This window comes from Eretmochelys imbricata, chromosome 1 (genome assembly GCF_965152235.1).
Source record: "Eretmochelys imbricata isolate rEreImb1 chromosome 1, rEreImb1.hap1, whole genome shotgun sequence".
NCBI lineage: Eukaryota > Metazoa > Chordata > Testudines > Cheloniidae > Eretmochelys > Eretmochelys imbricata.
The window spans coordinates 143,037,089-143,057,056 of NC_135572.1; the positions used below are offsets into that span (position 1 = coordinate 143,037,089).

At 42.4% G+C, this 19,968-nt stretch overlaps 1 protein-coding gene across 1 annotated transcript in view; it reads left to right on the forward strand.

The window, feature by feature from the left end:
* Positions 1-18,803: 18,803 nt before the first annotated feature.
* The window catches only part of PHEX (phosphate regulating endopeptidase X-linked), a 138,554-nt gene continuing 137,389 nt past the window's right edge, over positions 18,804-19,968 (forward strand). The window contains exon 1 of the mRNA XM_077807195.1: positions 18,804-18,927. Coding sequence (XP_077663321.1) covers positions 18,804-18,927 — 124 coding nt within the window. The remainder of the gene's footprint in view (positions 18,928-19,968) is intronic.

Here is a 19,968-nt window from a genome sequence, read left to right on the forward strand (position 1 = left end):
TGGCAACAAATATATTTTACTTGTGAGATCATCAATCTCTGCTTCAATAGACTTTCTTTCCTTCACGGCACATTTGAAGCTGAAGAAATTGATTTTCTGCATTTATTTTTCTGTGTTTATAAAAGGAGCATGAATACTTTCTCTCTTGCTACTTAATGAACCTTGAAAATATTCACATTTTATTTAGAGAAACTCATACATGGATGTTTAATCACCTATTTTCAGTATTGATCAGTAGCCTTAATGTTATGTTTGAACAACCATTCAGTGAGTCAAGGTTCCTTCCCCACTCTGAACTCTAGGGTAGAGATGTGGGGACCTGCATGAAAACCCCCCTAAGCTTATTTTTACCAGCTTAGGTTAAAACTTCCCCAAGGTACAAACTATTTTACCTTTTGTCCCTGGACCTTATTGCTGCCACCACCAAGTGTCTAACAAAAATAACAGGGAAAGAGCCCACTTGGAAACGTCTTCCCCCCAAAATCCCCACAAGCCCTACACCCCCTTTCCTGGGGAAGGCTTGCTAAGAATCCTCACCAATTTGCATAGGTGAACACAGACCTAAGCCCTTGGATCTTAAGAACAATGAAAAAGCAATCAAGTTCTTAAAAGAAGAATTTTAATTGAAGAAAAAAGAAAAAGAATCACCTCTGTAAAATCAGGATGGTAAATACCTTACAGGGTAATCAGATTCAAAACATAGAGAATCCCTCTCAGCAAAACCTTAAGTTACAAAAAGACACAAAAACAGTAATATACATTCCATTCAGCACAGCTTATTTTCTCAGCCATTTAAACAAAACAGAATCTAATGCATATCTAACTAGACTTCTTATTAACTCTTTACAGGAGTTCTGATCTGCATTCTTGCTCTGGTCCCGGCAAAAACAGCATAGATAGAGAGAACCCTTTGTTTCCCCCCGCTCCAACTTTGAAAGTATCTTGTCTCCTCATTGGTCATTTTGGTCAGGTGCCAGCGAGGTTATATTTAGCTTCTTAACCCTTTACAGGTGAAAGGATTTTTCCTCTGGCCAGGAGGGATTTAAAGGTGGTTACCCTTCCCTTTATATTTATGACAAGGGAGTTTAACAATATGAAGAATAAAAATTAATATCTAGCCAGCTTTATGTTCAGCTACTTTATTAGATGTTCTGCCCACCGGCCAGATGTCGCAAACTTCAAGGGTAATAGACTGGCCCCACTGGAATTTTTACCTGGGGTTTCAGTGGAGCCAGGATTTTGCCCAAAATGTAGATAAAGAAAACTACAACTTGTTGATTTTACCCCAATTTAAACCTGTGGCTAGCTCAGGTTTGAAAACCACAGCTTTCTTATCTATACTTCAGGTTTGCATCAGTGTCATTGCATTGGCTGTCGGCCACTAATGGCTGAAACCTGTATATAATGTAAATATAATGAGACTATTCTGCTCATGAGCCAGTCCCCTCTTTCCAGCCACCAATGACTCCTTCCCATTCCCCTTCATGTTTATAGACAATTCTGTAAGTTTGATCTCTTCTAGAAGCCTAAAAAGAACCTAGCTCGCCCTCCATTTTAACTTAGAATAGCTAAACATTCTCATCCACAGTGAAAATCGAGCTTAATATTTCTAGTATCCAAAAGCTTTCAGACGTATGTTTTGTTAATGTAAATTCTTCAAAGGGGCACAGAAGTTGGAAAGAAATGAAAACCAGCAAAACCTGATAAAACGAAAACAGGGCTAACTTTTCCCTCCTTCCTTCCCATATAATAACTCCGCCGCCCGGCTTTTTACACCCCCTGATGAATCACGACACATTTTAAAGAAAATGAAGACCTGAGTCACTAACTCGAGATACATTTATGAACGCTGTATTTTCCACTTTATGCATCCGATGAAGTGAGCTGTAGCTCAGGAAAGCTTATGCTCAAATAAATTGGTTAGTCTCTAAGGTGCCACAAGTACTCCTTTTCTTTTTGCGAATACAGACTAACACGGCTGCTGCTCTGAAACCTGGCATTTATGAACATGGCGTATAATCTGTGTGAGCTCCATGTATTTTGCTCAAAGGTTCTTCATAGAGCTTGGATATAAATACAAATAAAAATATGAAGGAGACCTAGCTGTATGCTTTCCTCTGGTCTTGTTGTTGTTGTTTTTTAAAAACACTTTATTTCAGATATAAATGTTAATTATAAAGAAAACCTCAAGGAAGAGCTGCCAGACATTGCAATTTGGTTTACCAAGATAATTATATTTAGTTCTTTAATGTTTGGTTCTGCGGGTCTTTTGTGCTTTAAGGAAAGCAAACATTTGGTCTCCATTATTCCATTCAATGGGGCTTTGTATGGTGGTTTCGGGTCCCCCGCTCCCATCATGAGAACTTCAGCAATTAAATGCCATTTAAATCCTTCCAAGTTGCTGCTGTTTGTAGTTGTTATGCTCACACAATCATTTAAGTAGCATTAAAGATGTGACACACATAGTCAACAGTTAGAACTCTCTAAGCCAAAGTCTCTTGCTGAGTCTCACTGAGGCTTTGTCTACGCTAGCACTTTTGTCGGGCATAGGTGTGAAAAAACACCCCTGACGGACATAAGTTTCACCGACAAAAGTGACAGCGTGGACAGCACTGTCAGTGGGAGACACTCTCCTGCTGATATAGCCAACAGCACTTGTTGGGGGTGGTTTTAATTGTGCTGACAGGAGAGCTCTCTCCTGCCAGCACAGAGCAGCTACATGGGAGTCCTTATAGTGGTGCAGCTGCAGTGGTTCAATCCATAGTGTAGACATAACCTTAGTCTCTTGCTGCCGTGGCGTAAGTGTTAAGGATATAATCTAAATTTTTGAATTTTCTGGCTTTTAGCAATATGAATACCACAACTTAATTCTAATCCTCTTCTTTTTGAGTACAGGAAGAGGGAAAGGGTTCTGCTTGAGGGAAAGACATGACAACTGTAAATCGCATTTACAAAAATCCAAAACTTGTTGTAATGATACCTGAGAGAGCAGAGTGACTCCTGTTGCAGTGGCAGATGTGATGATACAACTGGTTTGAACAGAGCAGATGATTCAGGCTCTTGATGCTCAGAGCTGGTCTAGATCAGTGGTTCTCAAAGCTGGTCCGCCGCTTGTTCAGGGAAAGCCCCTGGCGGGCCGGACCGGTTTGTTTACCTGCCGCATCCACAGGTTTGGCCAATCGCAGCTCCCACTGGCCGCAGTTCGCCGCTCCAGGCCAATGGGGGCTGTGGGAAGTGGCACAGGTCAAGGGACATACTGGCCGCCCTTCCCGCAGCCCCCATTGGCCTGGAGCGGCGAACTGCGGCCAGGGGGAGCCGCGATCGGCCGAACACGCGGACGCGGCAGGTAAACAAACCGGCCTGGCCCACCAGGGGCTTTCTCTGAACAAGTGGCGGACCGGCTTTGAGAACCACTGGTCTAGATGACACATTGCTTAAGGAAACCAGTGAACACTAGTGTCCTATCTCAATTAGCTCACCTACTGTTGCTACCAATGGGGGAGCTGCACTGGTGCTAGTGAAACAGTGGGAGATTCCCCAAATCAGACTAGTGTAGACAGGGCCCAGGTGTCCCAAACATGTTCAAACATTCTTTTCGCATTGATGGGGCCAATGAGTAGCATTAGGATTTTTCTTATAACACTTCTCAGAAGTCATGTCTGTACACACTGCATAAGGACTCCATCCTAGATTTGTGCTAGAGGGTGATAGATGATTATTGCTGCACAGCTGGTGGCCATTTATAAGCATGTTCTTTTGCTATCAGTTGTTCAAATCTTAGTGCAAACAGGGCCTTTAAGACAGTTAGGCTCTATTGAGTTTAGCCTTAATCCACTCTGTTTCTTAAAGAAAATTACACAAAGGCCTAAAACAACTCCTCTCAGAACCATTCTGAGCTAGTTGATAAACACACATATATTATGATTGAATTGGAGTGGTTCTTAGAACAGTTCTAACTTTAACTTTAATCACTCGAGATGTTGGCTTTCAGAGTTGCTCCTTGGGTTAGATACAAACTTTATTTGAAAAGAGGATGCTGGTCTTGTAAGTATTTCTGCAACACACGCGCACACTTTTCTTGGATTAACGCCTTTAGGTTAGGCCCCAGTTTGGAGTTAGTTTCAGTCTAGCAGGGCATACTTTCCATATTCTCTGCCTCTATGTAAAATCTACCACTCCAGCATTAAGAAAGAGACTGTTGGTGAAAGATGTAGGCACAAGCGAAGTTTGGGGTTCTGAAGTCCTCTTCTGCTTGCTCTGTGGTGGCTGTTAGTTAACTACCCATACTCCCACAGCTGTGCTGATGTTTTCTGTGATGTTGCTATATCAATAGAAGGTAACAAAGGCCTTAGCTACACTTGCATGTTGTACTGCAATAAAGCCGCCCAGAGCCCTCCAACTCACTCCCCGTCCACATTGGCAAGGCACGTATAGCGCTCTGACTTCCTGACATATGAAGAAAAAGGATGTTTGCGCCAAGAACCTGGTAGCTGCCCAGCTATAACGGAAAGTTTTTAAATAGCTGAGAGATTCAGGGTACGGCCCACATGATTCAGCAATCTAGTGACAGATGTTCAGAGTGTGTTTGTGTTTGTCCATGTTGCACATCCTTAAAACATAACTGACCTATTCTATCTGAGACAAGGTACATGAGGTAGTATCTTATATTGGACCAACTTCTGTTGGCAAGAGAGACAAGCTTTCGAGCCACACAGAGCTCTTCTTCAGGCCTGGGAAACACAGCCTTTGAAGAAGAGCACTGTGTGGCTTGAAAGCTTGTCTCTCTCACCAACAGAAGTTGGTCCAATAAAAGATATTATCTCACCCACCTTCTCTCTCTAATATTCTGGGACCAACCCAGCTACAACTACACTGCATACAACTATTCTGTCTGGAACAGATGCATAATCATAGGGTTTAAAGCCCTGATCCAAAGCTCACTGGCCTGATCAGTCCCTAAACAAGATACATTTAAACAAAAAGGGAACTTTCTTTCTCTCGCTTCCTTTTCTCATATACAGTATATTAACCAAATTCATCAGCGTTAGCTCAGAATTCTCCCTCAGTTTGAGACCTGCATATCCAGGAAACACAATCCTTAGGTACTGTACTTCTCTGTTCCTGGAAGTGACTTTGGCTGCATATCAGCCTTTTAGATTTCTCTCCAACAGCATTCAGCTCTCTTTCAAGACTGACTCGCATTCTGTACCGCCCTACCTCCCACCCACACACATCACACTAGCTCCTAGCACCAGACACTCCACCCTTTTCTGTAGAGTGATATTCTACAGCTGCTCACTGAACCCTACAGAGAATATTTTCTCCCAACAATTTTGGAAGCTAAAGCAGCAGCTTTCTTCCTCTTACAACAAGTTAAAAACACTCCCCAGGGAAATCAAACTACTTTTATTGCAGCAGGAAGTTGTTCTCTGAACTGATCAGGTCAAGCTTAGACCGGTTTCTATAAGACAACCTGTCAATAAATATTGGTGTTTTTTTCGTAGCAACACTCAGGGTGAGGACACAAGGGATAAATGGCCTAACCTCTGGTTCAGCTGGCCAAGAGAAGTGAGTGGGACAGTGGCTGTGCTTCTGCTCCCAATGCCCCATTTCCTCTCATGCTAGAGCTAGAAATAATGCTAAAAGGACACAGGGAGGAACAAAAGCTTAAGAAATTTTGCAAAAAAGACTGAGGATAAATAACATAACACTCTAAGGAGCTAGCAATGTATTTTAAATGCATTGTTTAATTTTTTCGTGAAAAATGAGTCATTTTCTTTTTTGCCAGTTACTTTTAAAAAAAAAAATCCAGTAATTTTGAACTATACAAGCAGGAAAATACGTCTGCACAGCTATTCTCAAAACTTTCCACAAACTGAGGCAGAGTTTGGAACAAGTTTGTGCTGCTTTATAATTCCAGATGCCTTAGGGTACAAACTGCACATCCCTGTGGTTTTGAATAGTTTCCAGTTGAAAATAGGCAAAATGTGTGGGCTTTGTGGTATTGAAGGCACTGGAACTCCTGTGAAGCAACTGTGGACAAATTATTTTATAATTACACAGCCATATTGTGTTATCTATCTATATTTACTCTACTTTAAACACTTATTCATTTTTAATTTCAGACAATTTAGAATTAACATTTCTTAATCAAAGTATTGTTTTATATCAGGCCTTTGTCTAAATGGTTATACAGTCATTGTACACGTTAACTGAATTAAGAGTGAGTCTTGTGACAAAATCATGAGTTGTCAACAATCGAACTGCCCTGGGGGGCCTATACAGCTGTGATCTCAGAGGTTCACATTAATGTAATCAGGTTTCAGAGTGGTAGCCATGTTAGTCTGTATCTGCAAAAACAACGAGGAGTCCTTGTGGCACCTTTGAGACTAACACATTGATTTGGGCATAAGTTTTCATGGGCTAAAACCCACTTCATCAGATGCATGAAGTGGAAAATACAGTAGGGAGGTATAAATACACATCATATGAAAAGATGGGAGTTGCTTTACTAAGTGGGGGTCAGTGCTAATGAGCCAATTCAATTAAGGTAGAAGTGGGCTATTCTCAACAGTTGACAAGAAGGGGTAGAAATCACTTTTGTAGTGCTAATGGGGCCAGTGTAGTCAAAGTGGCCCGTTTCAAACAGTTGACAAGAAAGTGTGAGTATCAGCACGGGGAAATTAGTTTTTGTAGTGACCCATCCATTCCCAGACTTTATTCAGGCCTAATTTGATGGAGTCCAGTTTGCAAATTAATTCCAGTTCTGCAGTTTCTCATTGGAGTCTGTTTTTGAAGTTTTTTGTTGTTGAAGAATTGCCAGTTGAAGAATGTAATCCTGTTTGAAGAGGACTATGTTAAGGCCAACAAGGAACTTTTTAGTTTGTGCCTGCAGCATCCACCAAGGGAGTTACAGGGCAGCCCCTTGGTGTGCGCTGCTGTTCATTCCCCGTGGTCTGAACTGCGGGGCATTGTAGACAATCCCTGAGCTCTTTAGGTCAACTGACCACTGCATAAGCAGACACAACTCAGTTGATTTCTATGGGAGTTGTATCCACTTACACCAGCATTGAGTTTGTTCTCCCACCTTAAAAACAACCAGATCTGCAGTTTGTGTGTGTGTCTTAAAAACACACACCCAACATTTCTGGGCTATTTTTCACATTGCTTTGGCTTAAAATAGTTTACAGTTTATCTACCAGTTCTTGTAAATAGAATTCTAATGGAAATGCTAACAACATTAGTTCTGGCATTGTTACAATAATGATCCTATTGTTAGGAATCTCAGCCGGGGTAATTCTGATTGAACGAATAAGTCAATGAATGTTCCATTTAAATGACAATTTTCTTCCTGAGATTGTTCACTGTTTTGCAAACATTATATAACTGGGCCCATGTGCAACCTCTCCTTGGATAAGAATAGTCAAGGGAGGTGTTTGCAGCTCTAGCAGTGTGCATGGATATGGAATTTGTGGGGACATGACCTGCTAATGGGTCACATCACAGCACACTCATACGAAATTGCTTTGATTGCAACATTAACCTTCTCTTGGTGCTCAGGGGTACTTGGAGATGCTGACTCACACATGCTCCATGTAACATTTCAAAAACTGCCAGAAATCACCTTTTGCAGCTGTGGGTTGAGGCTGCTCATATTTTATTCATAACTTTGTCTCTCTCACTTTCTGTCCTAAAAGTTCCCAAGATGTTTCACAGATTATGGGCCAAGTTTGCCTGAGCTCCCAGAAGAAGGTGTATATTGTGCATGCCTATGCCACTTGATTCCCCCTGTGTACCAGCAAGGCTCACCTAAGGGTGGAGAGGCAATTTTTCTGTGGCTTGCCCTCCACTGTTTTTTTTTTTTTTGCCAGGGAGAGCAGGCCCAGGAACTGAAAGGACACCCCCATGTCAGTCTCACTTTCTCCTCCTCCTCCTCCTGGACTTTCAAACTACCCCATCCCCATCCCCTCCAGTGCTCAATGCAAAGGCCACGCTGAAAACTGTACAAACTCTCCATTCCTTTTTATAGTAATATGAATACACAAAACTTCATGTAATCTTGCTGTGTCCTGCCGGACACCCCCATTATGGTGCTTATTTTTCTTTCACCCTCCACCCAGTCAGCTCCCCCACCCTCCACAAAAATGGCATTATCACAGCTCATCAAGGAAGGAGATAGTTTTAAATTACCTTTTCCCCCTTATTCTTTATTTTTTTACCATATCAGCAGCATATGGAAGGGTGAGGGAGAGAGAGATAAAAGGACATTAAACTACGTAGAGAAAAACTGTGTTCCTGGAGCACATGGTCAGCTAAGTTTGCACAGCTGTCTGATTGCGTAATAACATTTTTTTAATGCTAACAAAGATCATCTGGATGTATTATTTTAAAAAATGTATAGTGCAACTTCTTTGTATTCACGGTTCTTCTGCAAGTGATGGTCCCCATATGGACTCTAACTGTGGTGCACATGTGTGCCGTTTGCCAGAACTGGAACAGTTTTGTAGTAGCGTCCATTGACCCTCACATGCGTCATGACATCGTCCGCGAATTTGCATCCGAAGCTATGAGACACCGCTCCAGTTCCCTCTTAACTGCCACATGGCCAGAGTCGGAACCACTGTACCTCTGTGCTTTTAGCTTAGTAAGAGAGCTGATTGTCCATTTTGTATATAGTTGTTTATAGTTGTATATAGTATCTGATAGACTCATAGTTAGACTCCCCGTTGGTCTTCTTCCCCTGTTGGGGAGATCCCCCCTTCTGGGGATTATGCCTAGGCAAGTCGGCTTCAAAAGCTGTGCTTTGTGCCTGAGCTCCTTCTCCGTGAGTGATGAGATCCAATGGTGCCTTTATTGCCTCAGGGAAGCCCATGTTGTTGCCTGCTGCAACATCTGCCGATTGGTCCCACTCAGGACATGAAAAGCTAGATGACTTCACCTCTGTAAGTTCCTAACGGAGGAGGCTATGCGTTCACATGCACAGTCAGAACTGGGACTGGTGGATCCACTGGAATGACGTCCATCTTCTCTGGTGAGCACCCCTCTGTCTTACTCCTTGGCACTGGAGCCATCAGGACTGCTGCAGCCTGTGAAGCCCCACTGTGAGCATAAGAAGCACGGATATGGGCATAAGGGCCGCTACCTACAGTGGACCACCCCGAAATGCAGCGTTGCCTCCCTGAGTCGAGCCAGATTGGGTGTGAAGTTGTGCATTGACCTGACTGCTCTGGCTCCCAAGAAACCCTGGACAGAGCACAAGGTGAAGCACCAATGCTAAGCACTGGTGCCTCCTTAAGCCATAGTTCCCAGTCTGGCACTATTGTCACCACCAGCACCACTGATGCCACCAGGCCTCTCCAGACTACCACGTGTGACTCCCTGGATGCCTGGAACCACTGATGCCTACTGAGGAGCTGTTGCTCCTACACTCAGGTTCTCTACAGCTCTCTAGTCCCCTGGACACGTGGGTCCTGCCTTCTTTGGCAGACGAATTTCCCCTGCTCCACTCTGAGCAGCGCACTTCTTCTGCCCACCTTGCACTATTAGCTCCACCCATCCTGGACCACCCTATAAGTCCGAGTGCTTCTCAGACCTGGATTCCTCCTTTTCACTTGCCCAATCTCACAGCCTGGATCCCAAGTGCCAACCACCTTATCCTCCGACATACAATCCTGCCACCAAGCAGTGGTTCAGATATTCTCGGGGTCTGCCGATGCCTGGCGACTCATATGCTTGGCTCCATTGGCCTTACTTGGACTATGGGGTTCTGCCAGTGGCATCTTACCAACCATCCCCTGCCTGCACCATGCCCAGCTCTGTTAGTGCAGTTCATACCATCAGTCCCTACCGGAGCCTCATTGTCCTGGACGAGGCACTGACTCCGCCCTTCCTCTCCCTTCCTGACAACCAAATAATACCATGATCTGCTTCAGCGAGTGGCCACGGACTTCAGCCTCATGGTGGAAGAGGTCCAGGATCCACAAAACCAGCTCCTGGATATTCTGCATGTGCCAGGATCCTCCCAGACTGTTCTCCCCATCCATAAGGCCATCCTGCAACCAGCGCAGTCAGTCTGGCATACACCAGCCTCCTGTGCCCCTACTCCTAAGTGCACAGAGAGTCGATACTTTGTCCCATCTAAGGGCACAGTCTTCCTTTTCACGCACCCACCATCCAACTTGCTGGTCATCCATTCGGTGACCAAACACTCTCGCCAACACCACCTCAAGTCCATTCTTCCAGACAGGGCAGCAAAAACAGTTGGACCTTTTGGGTAGAAAACTCTACTTTTCTGTGGGAATCCAGTTCTGTATTGCCAGCTACCAGGTTCTGTTGGCAAAATACGACTTTCTCACCTGCTCTAAGCTCTTGGAGTTTCAGGCTCTTCTACTGCCAGACAAGCGACAAGTCTTTCAGACGCTGCTGGAGGCAAACTGTTCACCAAGGTGAGCCTCCAGGTAGCAGTAGATGTGGCTGACTCTGAATCATGCTCACTGGTGATCGGCTTTATACTCCAGTGAGACTCCTGGCTCCAATCATCTGGGTTCCCTAAGGAGGTCCAGATTGCTCTTGAAGACCTTCCCTTTGATAACCAAAAACTTTTCAGTGACAAAATGGATGAATCCCTCCATTCACTCAAGGATTCTCACGCCACTCTGCGGTCATTTGGCATTTGCACCCTGGCTCTGACCTGGAGGCAGCAGAAGTCATCCTTTTGCCCCTGCCCCGACTCCCTATACCCCTATTCAAAGACAACAGGAGCTGTCCCGACGTCATCAGTGTACTTGGTGGTCCTGATACTCTGCTGCTACCACCTCCACTCCATCGACCCTGCTGCAGTGTCAAGCTAAGCAGCAATTTTAATTCCTCCACTCAGAATAGCAAACAGTCTATCCCTTCCATGGTGCCCCAGGTCATATTCTGGGACTTGTCTTGTCCTATTCTCCCACAATTGGTGCAAGATCACCACAGACTACTAGGTGCTGGACATCATTCACCAGGAATACTCTGTAGAACTTCTCTCATTCTGCCATCGTTGCTCACCCCAGTTTGGCCATGGAGATCCCTCCTATCATCCTAGCTAAGAGGAAGCAGACTCCCTTCTCCAGAAGGGTGCCACAGAGCAAGTCCCCCTGCATTACCAGGATTGTGCCTTTTATTCTCCATATTTCCTTATTCAAAAAAAGGGAGGTGGCCGCCGCCCCATTCTGGACCACCAGTTTACTCAGCAGCTTCATACAAAAATTGAAGTTCCGGATGGTCACTCCCTTATCCTTATTCCCTCACTTTCCAAGGGAGCTTGGTTCATGGCTCTCAATATGAAAGGTGAATATTTCCACATTGACATTGGCCTGGCTCACTGGAAATTTCTCCATTTTACGGTTGGTCACTTTCATGATCAGTTCCGTGCCCTTTGGTATTGCCACCGCCATCCACAAAAGTCTTCACAGATCACATGCGATGCATTGGCCACTCCGTGTTTCCCTACCTGGATGACTGGCTCCTCATTTTGACATCATGCAAACACCTCCTCTCAGCTATCCAGACCCTTTTCGATCTCCTCTCTGATCTGGGCATTTGTATCAATGAGAAGAAATCAGTCCTTGTACCTACCCTATGGATCACCTTTATTGGGATGCACATGGACTCTCTTGCAGCCTGTGCTTTCCTCACAGTGTACCACATTCTCTTCTCTCATTACAGCTTTACGCCACAGACCATGCACCTGCGTCTGCTGATGTCTTTCCCTCTTTGGCCACATGGTGACACCTCTGTAATGCCCCATGTGCTGCCTCCAACTATGGCTCAAATTGATCTTCAAACCACAAACAGACTGCTTAGACAAGCCCATCCTACTCCCCTGGATCATCCTTGAGTCCCTCATGTGCTGAACCAACCTACCCAAGGTCCTGGTTGGTACCCAATTTGCACCTCCCACTACTTCACACTAATCTCACCACAGATGCCTCCCTTACTGGTTGGGGTGTCCACCTGGATGATCACACAGGCCAAGGCCTCCGGACACCAAAAGAGGCCAGGATGCACAGCAACATCCTGGAATTGAGAACTGCCCATCTTGCCTGTAGGGCATTTCTCCCCCACATATGATCCCATCACATGCAACTTCTATCCGACAACATAAGAACGGCCATATTGGGTCAGACCAAAGGTCCATCTAGCCCAGTATTCTGTCTTCCAATGGTGGCCAATGCCAGGTGCCCCAGAGGGAATGAACAGAGCAGGTAATCATCAAGTGATCCATCCCCTGTCGCCCATTCCCAGTTTTTGGCAAACAGAGGCCAGGAACACCATCCCTGCCCATCCTGGCTAATAGTCATTGATGGACCTAACCTCCATGAACTTATCTAGTTATTTTTTGAACCCTGTTATAGTTTTGGCCTTCATAACATCCTTTGGCAAGGAGTTCCACAGGTTGACTGTGCATTGTGTGAAAAAATACTTCAGTTTGTTTGTTTTAAACCTGCTGCCTATTAATTTCATTTGGTGACCCCAGTTCTTGTGTTATGAGAAGGAGCAAATAACACTTCCTAATTTACTTTCTCCACATCCGTCATGATTTTATAGACCTCTATCATATTCCTCCTTATTTGTCTCTTTTCCAAGCTGAAAAGTCCCAGTCTTATTAATATCTCCTCATACCACAGCCATTCCATACCCCTAATAATTTTTGTTGCCCTTTTTCTGAACCTTTTCCAGTTCCAATCTATCTTGTTTGAGATGGGGCAACCACATCTGCATGTAGTATTCAAGTATGTTTTCAGAGAACTATCCACAATGACTCCAAGATCTCTTTCTTGAGTGGTAACAGCTAATTTAGACCCCATCATTTTATATGTATGGTTGGAATTATGTTTTCCAATGTGCAGTGCATTACTTTACATTTATCAACATTGAATTTCATCTGCCATTTTGTTGCCAAGTTACCCAGTTTTGTGAGATCCTTTTGTAGCTCTTCATGGTCTGCTTGGGACTTAACTATCTTGAGTACTTTTGTATCATCTGCAAATTTTGCCACCTCACCGTTTACCCTTTTTTTTCAGATCATTTATGAATATGTTGAATAGGACTAGTGCTAGTACAGACCCCTGGGGACACCAGTATTTACCTCTCTCCATTCTGAAAACAGACCATTTATCCCTACCCTTTGTTTCCTATCTTTTAACCAGTTACCAATCCATGTAAGGACCTTCCCTTTTATCCCATGACAGCTTACTTTGTTTAAAAGCCTTTGGTGAGGATCCTTGTCAAAGGCTTGCTGAAAAGCTAAGTACACTATATCTACTAGATCCCCCTTGTCCACATGCTTGTTAAAGAATTCTAGTAGATTGGTGAGGCATGATTTCCCTTTACAAAAACCATGTTGACTCTTCCCCAACAAATTATGTTCATCTATGTGTCTGACAATTTTGTTCTTTACTATAGTTTCAACCAATTTGCCCTGTACTGAAGTCAGGCTTATCGGACTGTAATTGCTGGATCACCTCTGGAGCCCCTTTTAAAAATTGTCATCACATTTGCTATCCTCCAGTCATCTGGTACAGAAAATTATTTAAATGATAGTTTACAAACTAAGGTTAGTAGTTCTGCAATTTCACATTTGAGTTCCTTCAGAACTCTTGGGTGAATACCATCTGTCTTGGTGTCTTATTACTGTTTAGTGTATCAATTTGTTCCAAAACGTCCTTTAATGACACCTCAATCTGGGACAGTTCCTCAGGTTAGTCACCTAAAAAGAATGGCTCAGGTTTGGGAATCTCCTTCACATCCTCAGCTGTGAAGACCAATGCAAATAATTAATTTAGTTTATCCACAATGGCCTTATTGTCCCTGAGTGCTCCTTTAGCATCTTGATTGTCCAGTGGCCCTACTGGTTGTTTAGCAGGCTTCCTGCTTCTGGTGTACTTTAAAAAAAATTTGCTTTTACTTTTTGAGTCTTTGGCCAGGTGTTCTTCTCATTCTTTTTTGGCCTTCCTAATTATATTTTTACACTTCACTTGCTAAAGTTTATGCTCCTTTCTATTTTCCTCACTAGGATTTAACTTTCACTTTTTAAGGGATGGCCGTTTGTCTCTCACTGCTTCTTTTACTTTGTTGTTTAGCCACGGTGGCACTTTTTGGTTCTCTTACTATGTTTTTTAATTTGGGTTATACATTTAAGTTGAGCCTCTATTATGGTGTCTTTAAAAAGTTGCAGGGATTTCACTTTTGGCACTGCACCTTTTGATTTCTGTTTAACTAACTTCCTCATTTTTTGTGTAGTTCCCCTTTCTGAAATTAAATGCTGCAGTGTTGGGCTGCTGTGGTGTTTCCCCCACCACAGGGATGTTAAAGTTTAATTATATTGTGGTCACTATTACCACTATATTCACCAGTGGACCAGATCCTGTGCTCTAGGATCTCCTCTTGTGGGTCCAGGACTAGCTGCTCCAAAAAGCAGTTATTTAAGGCTGGCCCTCTTAGCTTAGTCCATGCCAGGGAGGAGAGAGAGGCAGTAAATCCTGCCTCAAAAAGGATGACTGGGGAGACTTTAATTGAGATTTCCTTCTTTTAAGTTCCCTCCTACATTCATGCTCTCAACAGCAATATATATATATATATATATATGTGTGTATATATATATATATATATATATGTGTGTATATATATATATATATATATATATGTGTGTATATATATATATATATATATGTGTGTATATATATATATATATATATATATGTATATATATATATATATATATATATATATATATGTTTTACTCTTCAGTTAACTTCCTGGGCCCTGTTTGTCAAGGTTCCTCCCCCACTCTGAACTCTAGGGTACAGATGTGGGGACCTGCATGAAAAACCTCCTAAGCTTATCTTTACCAGCTTAGGTCAAAACTTCCCCAAGGTACAAAATATTCCACCCGTTGTCCTTGGATTGGCCGCTACCACCACCAAACTAATACTGGTTACTGGGGAAGAGCTGTTTGGACGCGTCTTTCCCCCAAAATACTTCCCAAAACCTTGCACCCCACTTCCTGGACAAGGTTTGGTAAAAAGCCTCACCAATTTGCCTAGGTGACTACAGACCCAGACCCTTGGATCTTAAGAACAATGAACAATCCTCCCAACACTTGCACCCCCCCTTTCCTGGGGGATGTTGGATAAAAAGCCTCACCAATTTGCATAGGTGACCACAGACCCAAACCCTTGGATCTGAGAACAATGAAAAAGCATTCAGTTTTCTTACAAGAAGACTTCTAATAAAAATAGAAGTAAATAGAAATAAAGAAATCCCCCCTGTAAAATCAGGATGGTAGATATCTTACAGGGTAATTAGATTCAAAAACATAGAGAACCCCTCTAGGCAAAACCTTAAGTTACAAAAAAGATACACAGACAGAAATAGTTATTCTATTCAGCACAATTCTTTTCTCAGCCATTTAAAGAAATCATAATCTAACACATACCTAGCTAGATTACTTACTAAAAGTTCTAAGACTCCATTCCTGGTCTATCCCCAGCAGAAACCAGCATATAGACAGACACACAGACCCTTTGTTTCTCTCCCTCCTCCCAGCTTTTGAAAGTATCTTGTCTCCTCATTGGTCATTTTGGTCAGGTGCCAGCGAGGTTACCTTTAGCTTCTTAACCCTTTACAGGTGAGAGGAGCTTTCCCCTGGCCAGGAGGGATTTCAAAGGGGTTTACCCTTCCCTTTATATTTATGACACCCTCCTACAGGTCTTACCAGGAAAGGGGGACGAACAGGGCCCAGGAAGTTAACTGAAGAGTAAAACATATATATATATATATATATATATTGCTGTTGAGAGCATGAACATGGCAACTTTACATGTAGCTTTTTACTTGCAGAGAGGTAGTCTGGGAGTGGAAGATTTTTGAAAATGACTGTCAGTTCTACAGTTGGGCCAGAAATTCAGGCCCACCCCTTGTTGTCGCAGACCTGAAGAGAAAAAGTAATTAAATTTGCAGTGATAAACTTAATCACGGATATAGTTGGAAAACTCACCATCTTTACAGGGGCCAAAGGACAATCCAGACTAGTGAAGGGTTTTCACTTCTTGTCCTCAAACCCTGGGTGCCTTATAATGGTTTGCTGCTGTAGTTCCCAGCCTGGGTCACTCATAACCAGCCTACAAGCATGCAGATCACACCCGGAAGTGTCTGTATGCTAGACAGTGCTGGTTCAGCCCCTCTGAGCTCAGCAGCTGGTCTACCACCTGTGGCCCCACTCTGGCTTCCAGCAGCCTTGGTTACAACCAGCAAGGTGACCCCAACCCACACCCAGTCCTGAGTTTTCACAAAACTATGTGCTCTGTAATGTCCAGTCCTCTCCTGGACAGTTCAGAGAAAAAATAAAGTTTGTTCTTGTAAAGAGACAAAGGCATATCACAGCTTATTAACTTAACTGGGGTAAATTTCCTTTAAACACTGCACTGAGTTGGTTTATAGTAAAATAAACCAAATTTATTAACAATAGGCCATAGGTTTAGTGATGCCAAGTAAAAGGAATAAAGTTCGCAAGTGTTACAAGCAAATAGAAGTGAAAACGCACATCTAAAAGTCTAAAACTTAATCTAGCAGGGTACAGGCTGTATTCAAACTGGTTTCTCATGCCAATCGTCCTTCTCAGCCATGGGTCACTTTCCCTCTGTCAGGACCTTCCACAGAAGTACAAGGTGCTGGCTTCCCTTGTCTTCCTCAGTGAATGATCTGTGCCTAAGCAGGTTTCTCATCTACATCCAGTTTCCAGAGACTTCACCCCCTGATCCTCATTGGTTGAAGGGCTCATCTTTGTCAGCTTGCAGGAGCTCTGGTCCCGTGTGTCTGCCCAGTGATGGATGCCAAAGATGTCTTCTGTCCTTGTTTATATCTTCCAAAGTTCCATGACCTTGCTTCAAGAGGCAGGGTGACCTCCTGCTGTTCTTCTCTTCCTGAGGGCTTCCCATCCCCCTGCTGATTTCTATGTAAATGGGGCATCTATTGTTTTTGGTCACACCTTGCTTGATTTCATTAGAGACAGGTAGATAGTTGCCTTCATTCCTGTCTGGGAGGGAACTTGTTTCTCCCTGTTTGGCCACAGATTTTAAAACATAATATCATTAAGTATCCATATTTCCTCATAGTGTTAATACATATATTTCATAATGATATTAATCACCAGTGTGTCATTAGTTTTCAGAAAAGACCTTCCTCTGTACACTTTGCTAATTCAATAATTTTGTATGGAATCAGTTGATTCAACTGTTTATCACTTGAGGTTCTAACTCCCTGTCTTTATAGATCAGTGAACCTTTGAAATGGATTCTTGTGAGTGTGAGTGAACCTCAAAGAAAAGTTCATTCAAGCTGTAAGCAAGGCAACATGGAGGCAGGTGGTGAAGGAGGTTCCATGCTCTTTCTTCTCCCAACTGTTAGCTTAATAACTTCGTTTACCTAATATGTTAAAATGGACCGCCATTGTCTTTGCCTGAAGATTGGGCTAGTCCGAGAATGAAATACAAATTCCTTTCTAAGGCAGACCTGTTTACCAACTCCACGTGACATGCCTGGTTTAAACACACGTTAGTCATTATTCTAACATATATCTATAACTCTTAATATCCATTGTATACATACATCATGCAAGAATATTAATGATCACTGAATTACTAGTTTTCAAATCATATCTCAAAAGGAATATTTTGTACAATGATTATTACAATTGTACGGATGGTGGGATCAGTTCTACAGTTTGGCAAGAAATTCTGGCCCCTCCCTTGTTGCCTCAGACCAGAGGGAAAAAAAAATCAACTTGAAACGATAAATGTCACAGGGATTTAGCTGGAAAACTCTCACCATCAAAAGCAACTTTTGTCCAAATTTAAACCTTGGAACTGGAAATCCCTGTAGCTAAACCTTCCCCCATCCACAATTGCCCCAAATGGATATATTCTCTGCTATCCCACTCATAGTAGCAGAAATGTTTCATTCAGAAGCACGGTGTCTTTTACTAACATACACAGCAACACCACAGGACCTAGAATATGGCTTGTCTGAAATTTAAAAAAAGAGAGAGAACTCTTCTGTAGGTTGTCTTAATTACTGCTTTGCACTGCAACTGAGCATGACTATGATTTTTGGCACATAGTATCATATACAAAGTTCCCAAAATAAAATACTACAGGATATCCCAAAACCCCCTAGGAAACTTTATAAAGGGATTTGTACGCTTGAGAGGATGTCTTTTCTGATGAAGACAAATGATGCAGCAAGGATGATTAAAGAAAAAGGAATTCTGTTCATCAGATAATTAGGTTCTTTAAATAGGTGCAAGAAAAACCACTCCACCAATTTTAGTGTTAAAAAACGTTTGCTAGAAGTTTAGTTTTGATAGTAAAGGGTTTTATCGCTATATGTTTGAGTAGCTAAAATATCTGTTCAGCACTATTGTGAAATATTCATGTTCTGAACAGATAAAAGAGATTATGAAGCGATTGGTTCATACAGACTTTGCAGACAGCAAGAGCTGTAAATAAAGTAGTCACTGTTTGTCATCCCAAGTCCTGGTCAGAGGAAAATTTAAGACAGCCAGTGTTTCTTGTGTGTGTTTTTTTCGTTTTGAGATAGAGTGTGGGCTAGGAAATGTTTCATGACAGGAACTTTAAGTTGTAAATAAGAAAGTGACAGAAAAGACAGAGCTTATAAAGAGGGTTTGTGACTAGCTGAAATGCTGGCAAACCAGCAGTAAAAAAAACAAACAAGATTTCTTCTAGAGTGCTTTCTAAAATCATTCTAATGGAAGGAGAGGCAATGGGGAATTCGGCGCCAGTCGCAAAGAGGACTGCCAGCAAAGCCATTCGGATAGCCCTTGGCGTACTCATAAGTGGTATTATTGTGCTTGGCATTGCACTTTTTCTAGGTAAGTTAAAAGTTATACATTAGCAAAATTGAAACTCTCTCAAGGTTTTCTGCTTCTTGCTGGGATGCTTACCTATGCTTACCTATATGGCTTACCTATGCATAGTTTTGGCTATATTCACCATCCTTTCTCCTTCTGCTGTTTTATTTTAAATGGAAATGAAAATATTTCAATAAAGCCATTTGTAAAACAAACTGTTATAGTTGGGAGCTGCCAAACCAGCAACCATAGCTTTGAATACTTTACTTGAATGTGACTGTTCAGTAGAAAGTACTCTATTAAGAACTGTGGTCTTTTATAGTTTAGGGAGAGACTGGTAAAATTATGTGTATCAATAATGCTGATTTACTGAAAGATTCTGACTGATATGGGTTAATAGTTTCTGTTTGCAGAAACCTGAGCTCTCAAGTGTGAGCGTTATGGAATCCCTGTGGTTATTCATTTCATTTGCTCACCATCAGGATTTGACTAAATGTTCTGCACGTTTCTTTATACCAGTTAATGTTTTTCTGTGATGAATCATGGAATCTTCTTTGGAAAGATGGTAATCAAATGCATGGTGGTTGAAATTAAACTATTTGCATCAGATTTATTAGCTACAGTTGAACAGAGTGGAGAAGGAATATTTTCCTCTCCAGGATCTGGAGTTTATTGTGAACGAATTTTGTAGGGATATTGCTTAAAGTACATTCACAGATCTATAAAATTATGTGGAATATATTTGGTTGTGCCAAAGATGCCTACTACTAAATGAAAAGCATCTGGGAAAGCAGTATTTCATAAAAGCTCAATAGGGTCAGATCCTCATGTGGAGTAAATCAGTGTAATTTGTTTGAATTTGACAGAGCTATGCTGCTTTACACCAGTTGTGAATCTGGCCTCTAAGGATGTTAATGCATTTTATTTCTCTCAGCTCTTTTATAGTCTTGTTTGAAAGGTATACTAGCCCTAGACTCTATACTGAGAACCACTATTTAAAATCTCCTGTATGTCAGCTAAAAACATCTATATGAAAAACTTAAAGCAACAGGATACAGTATG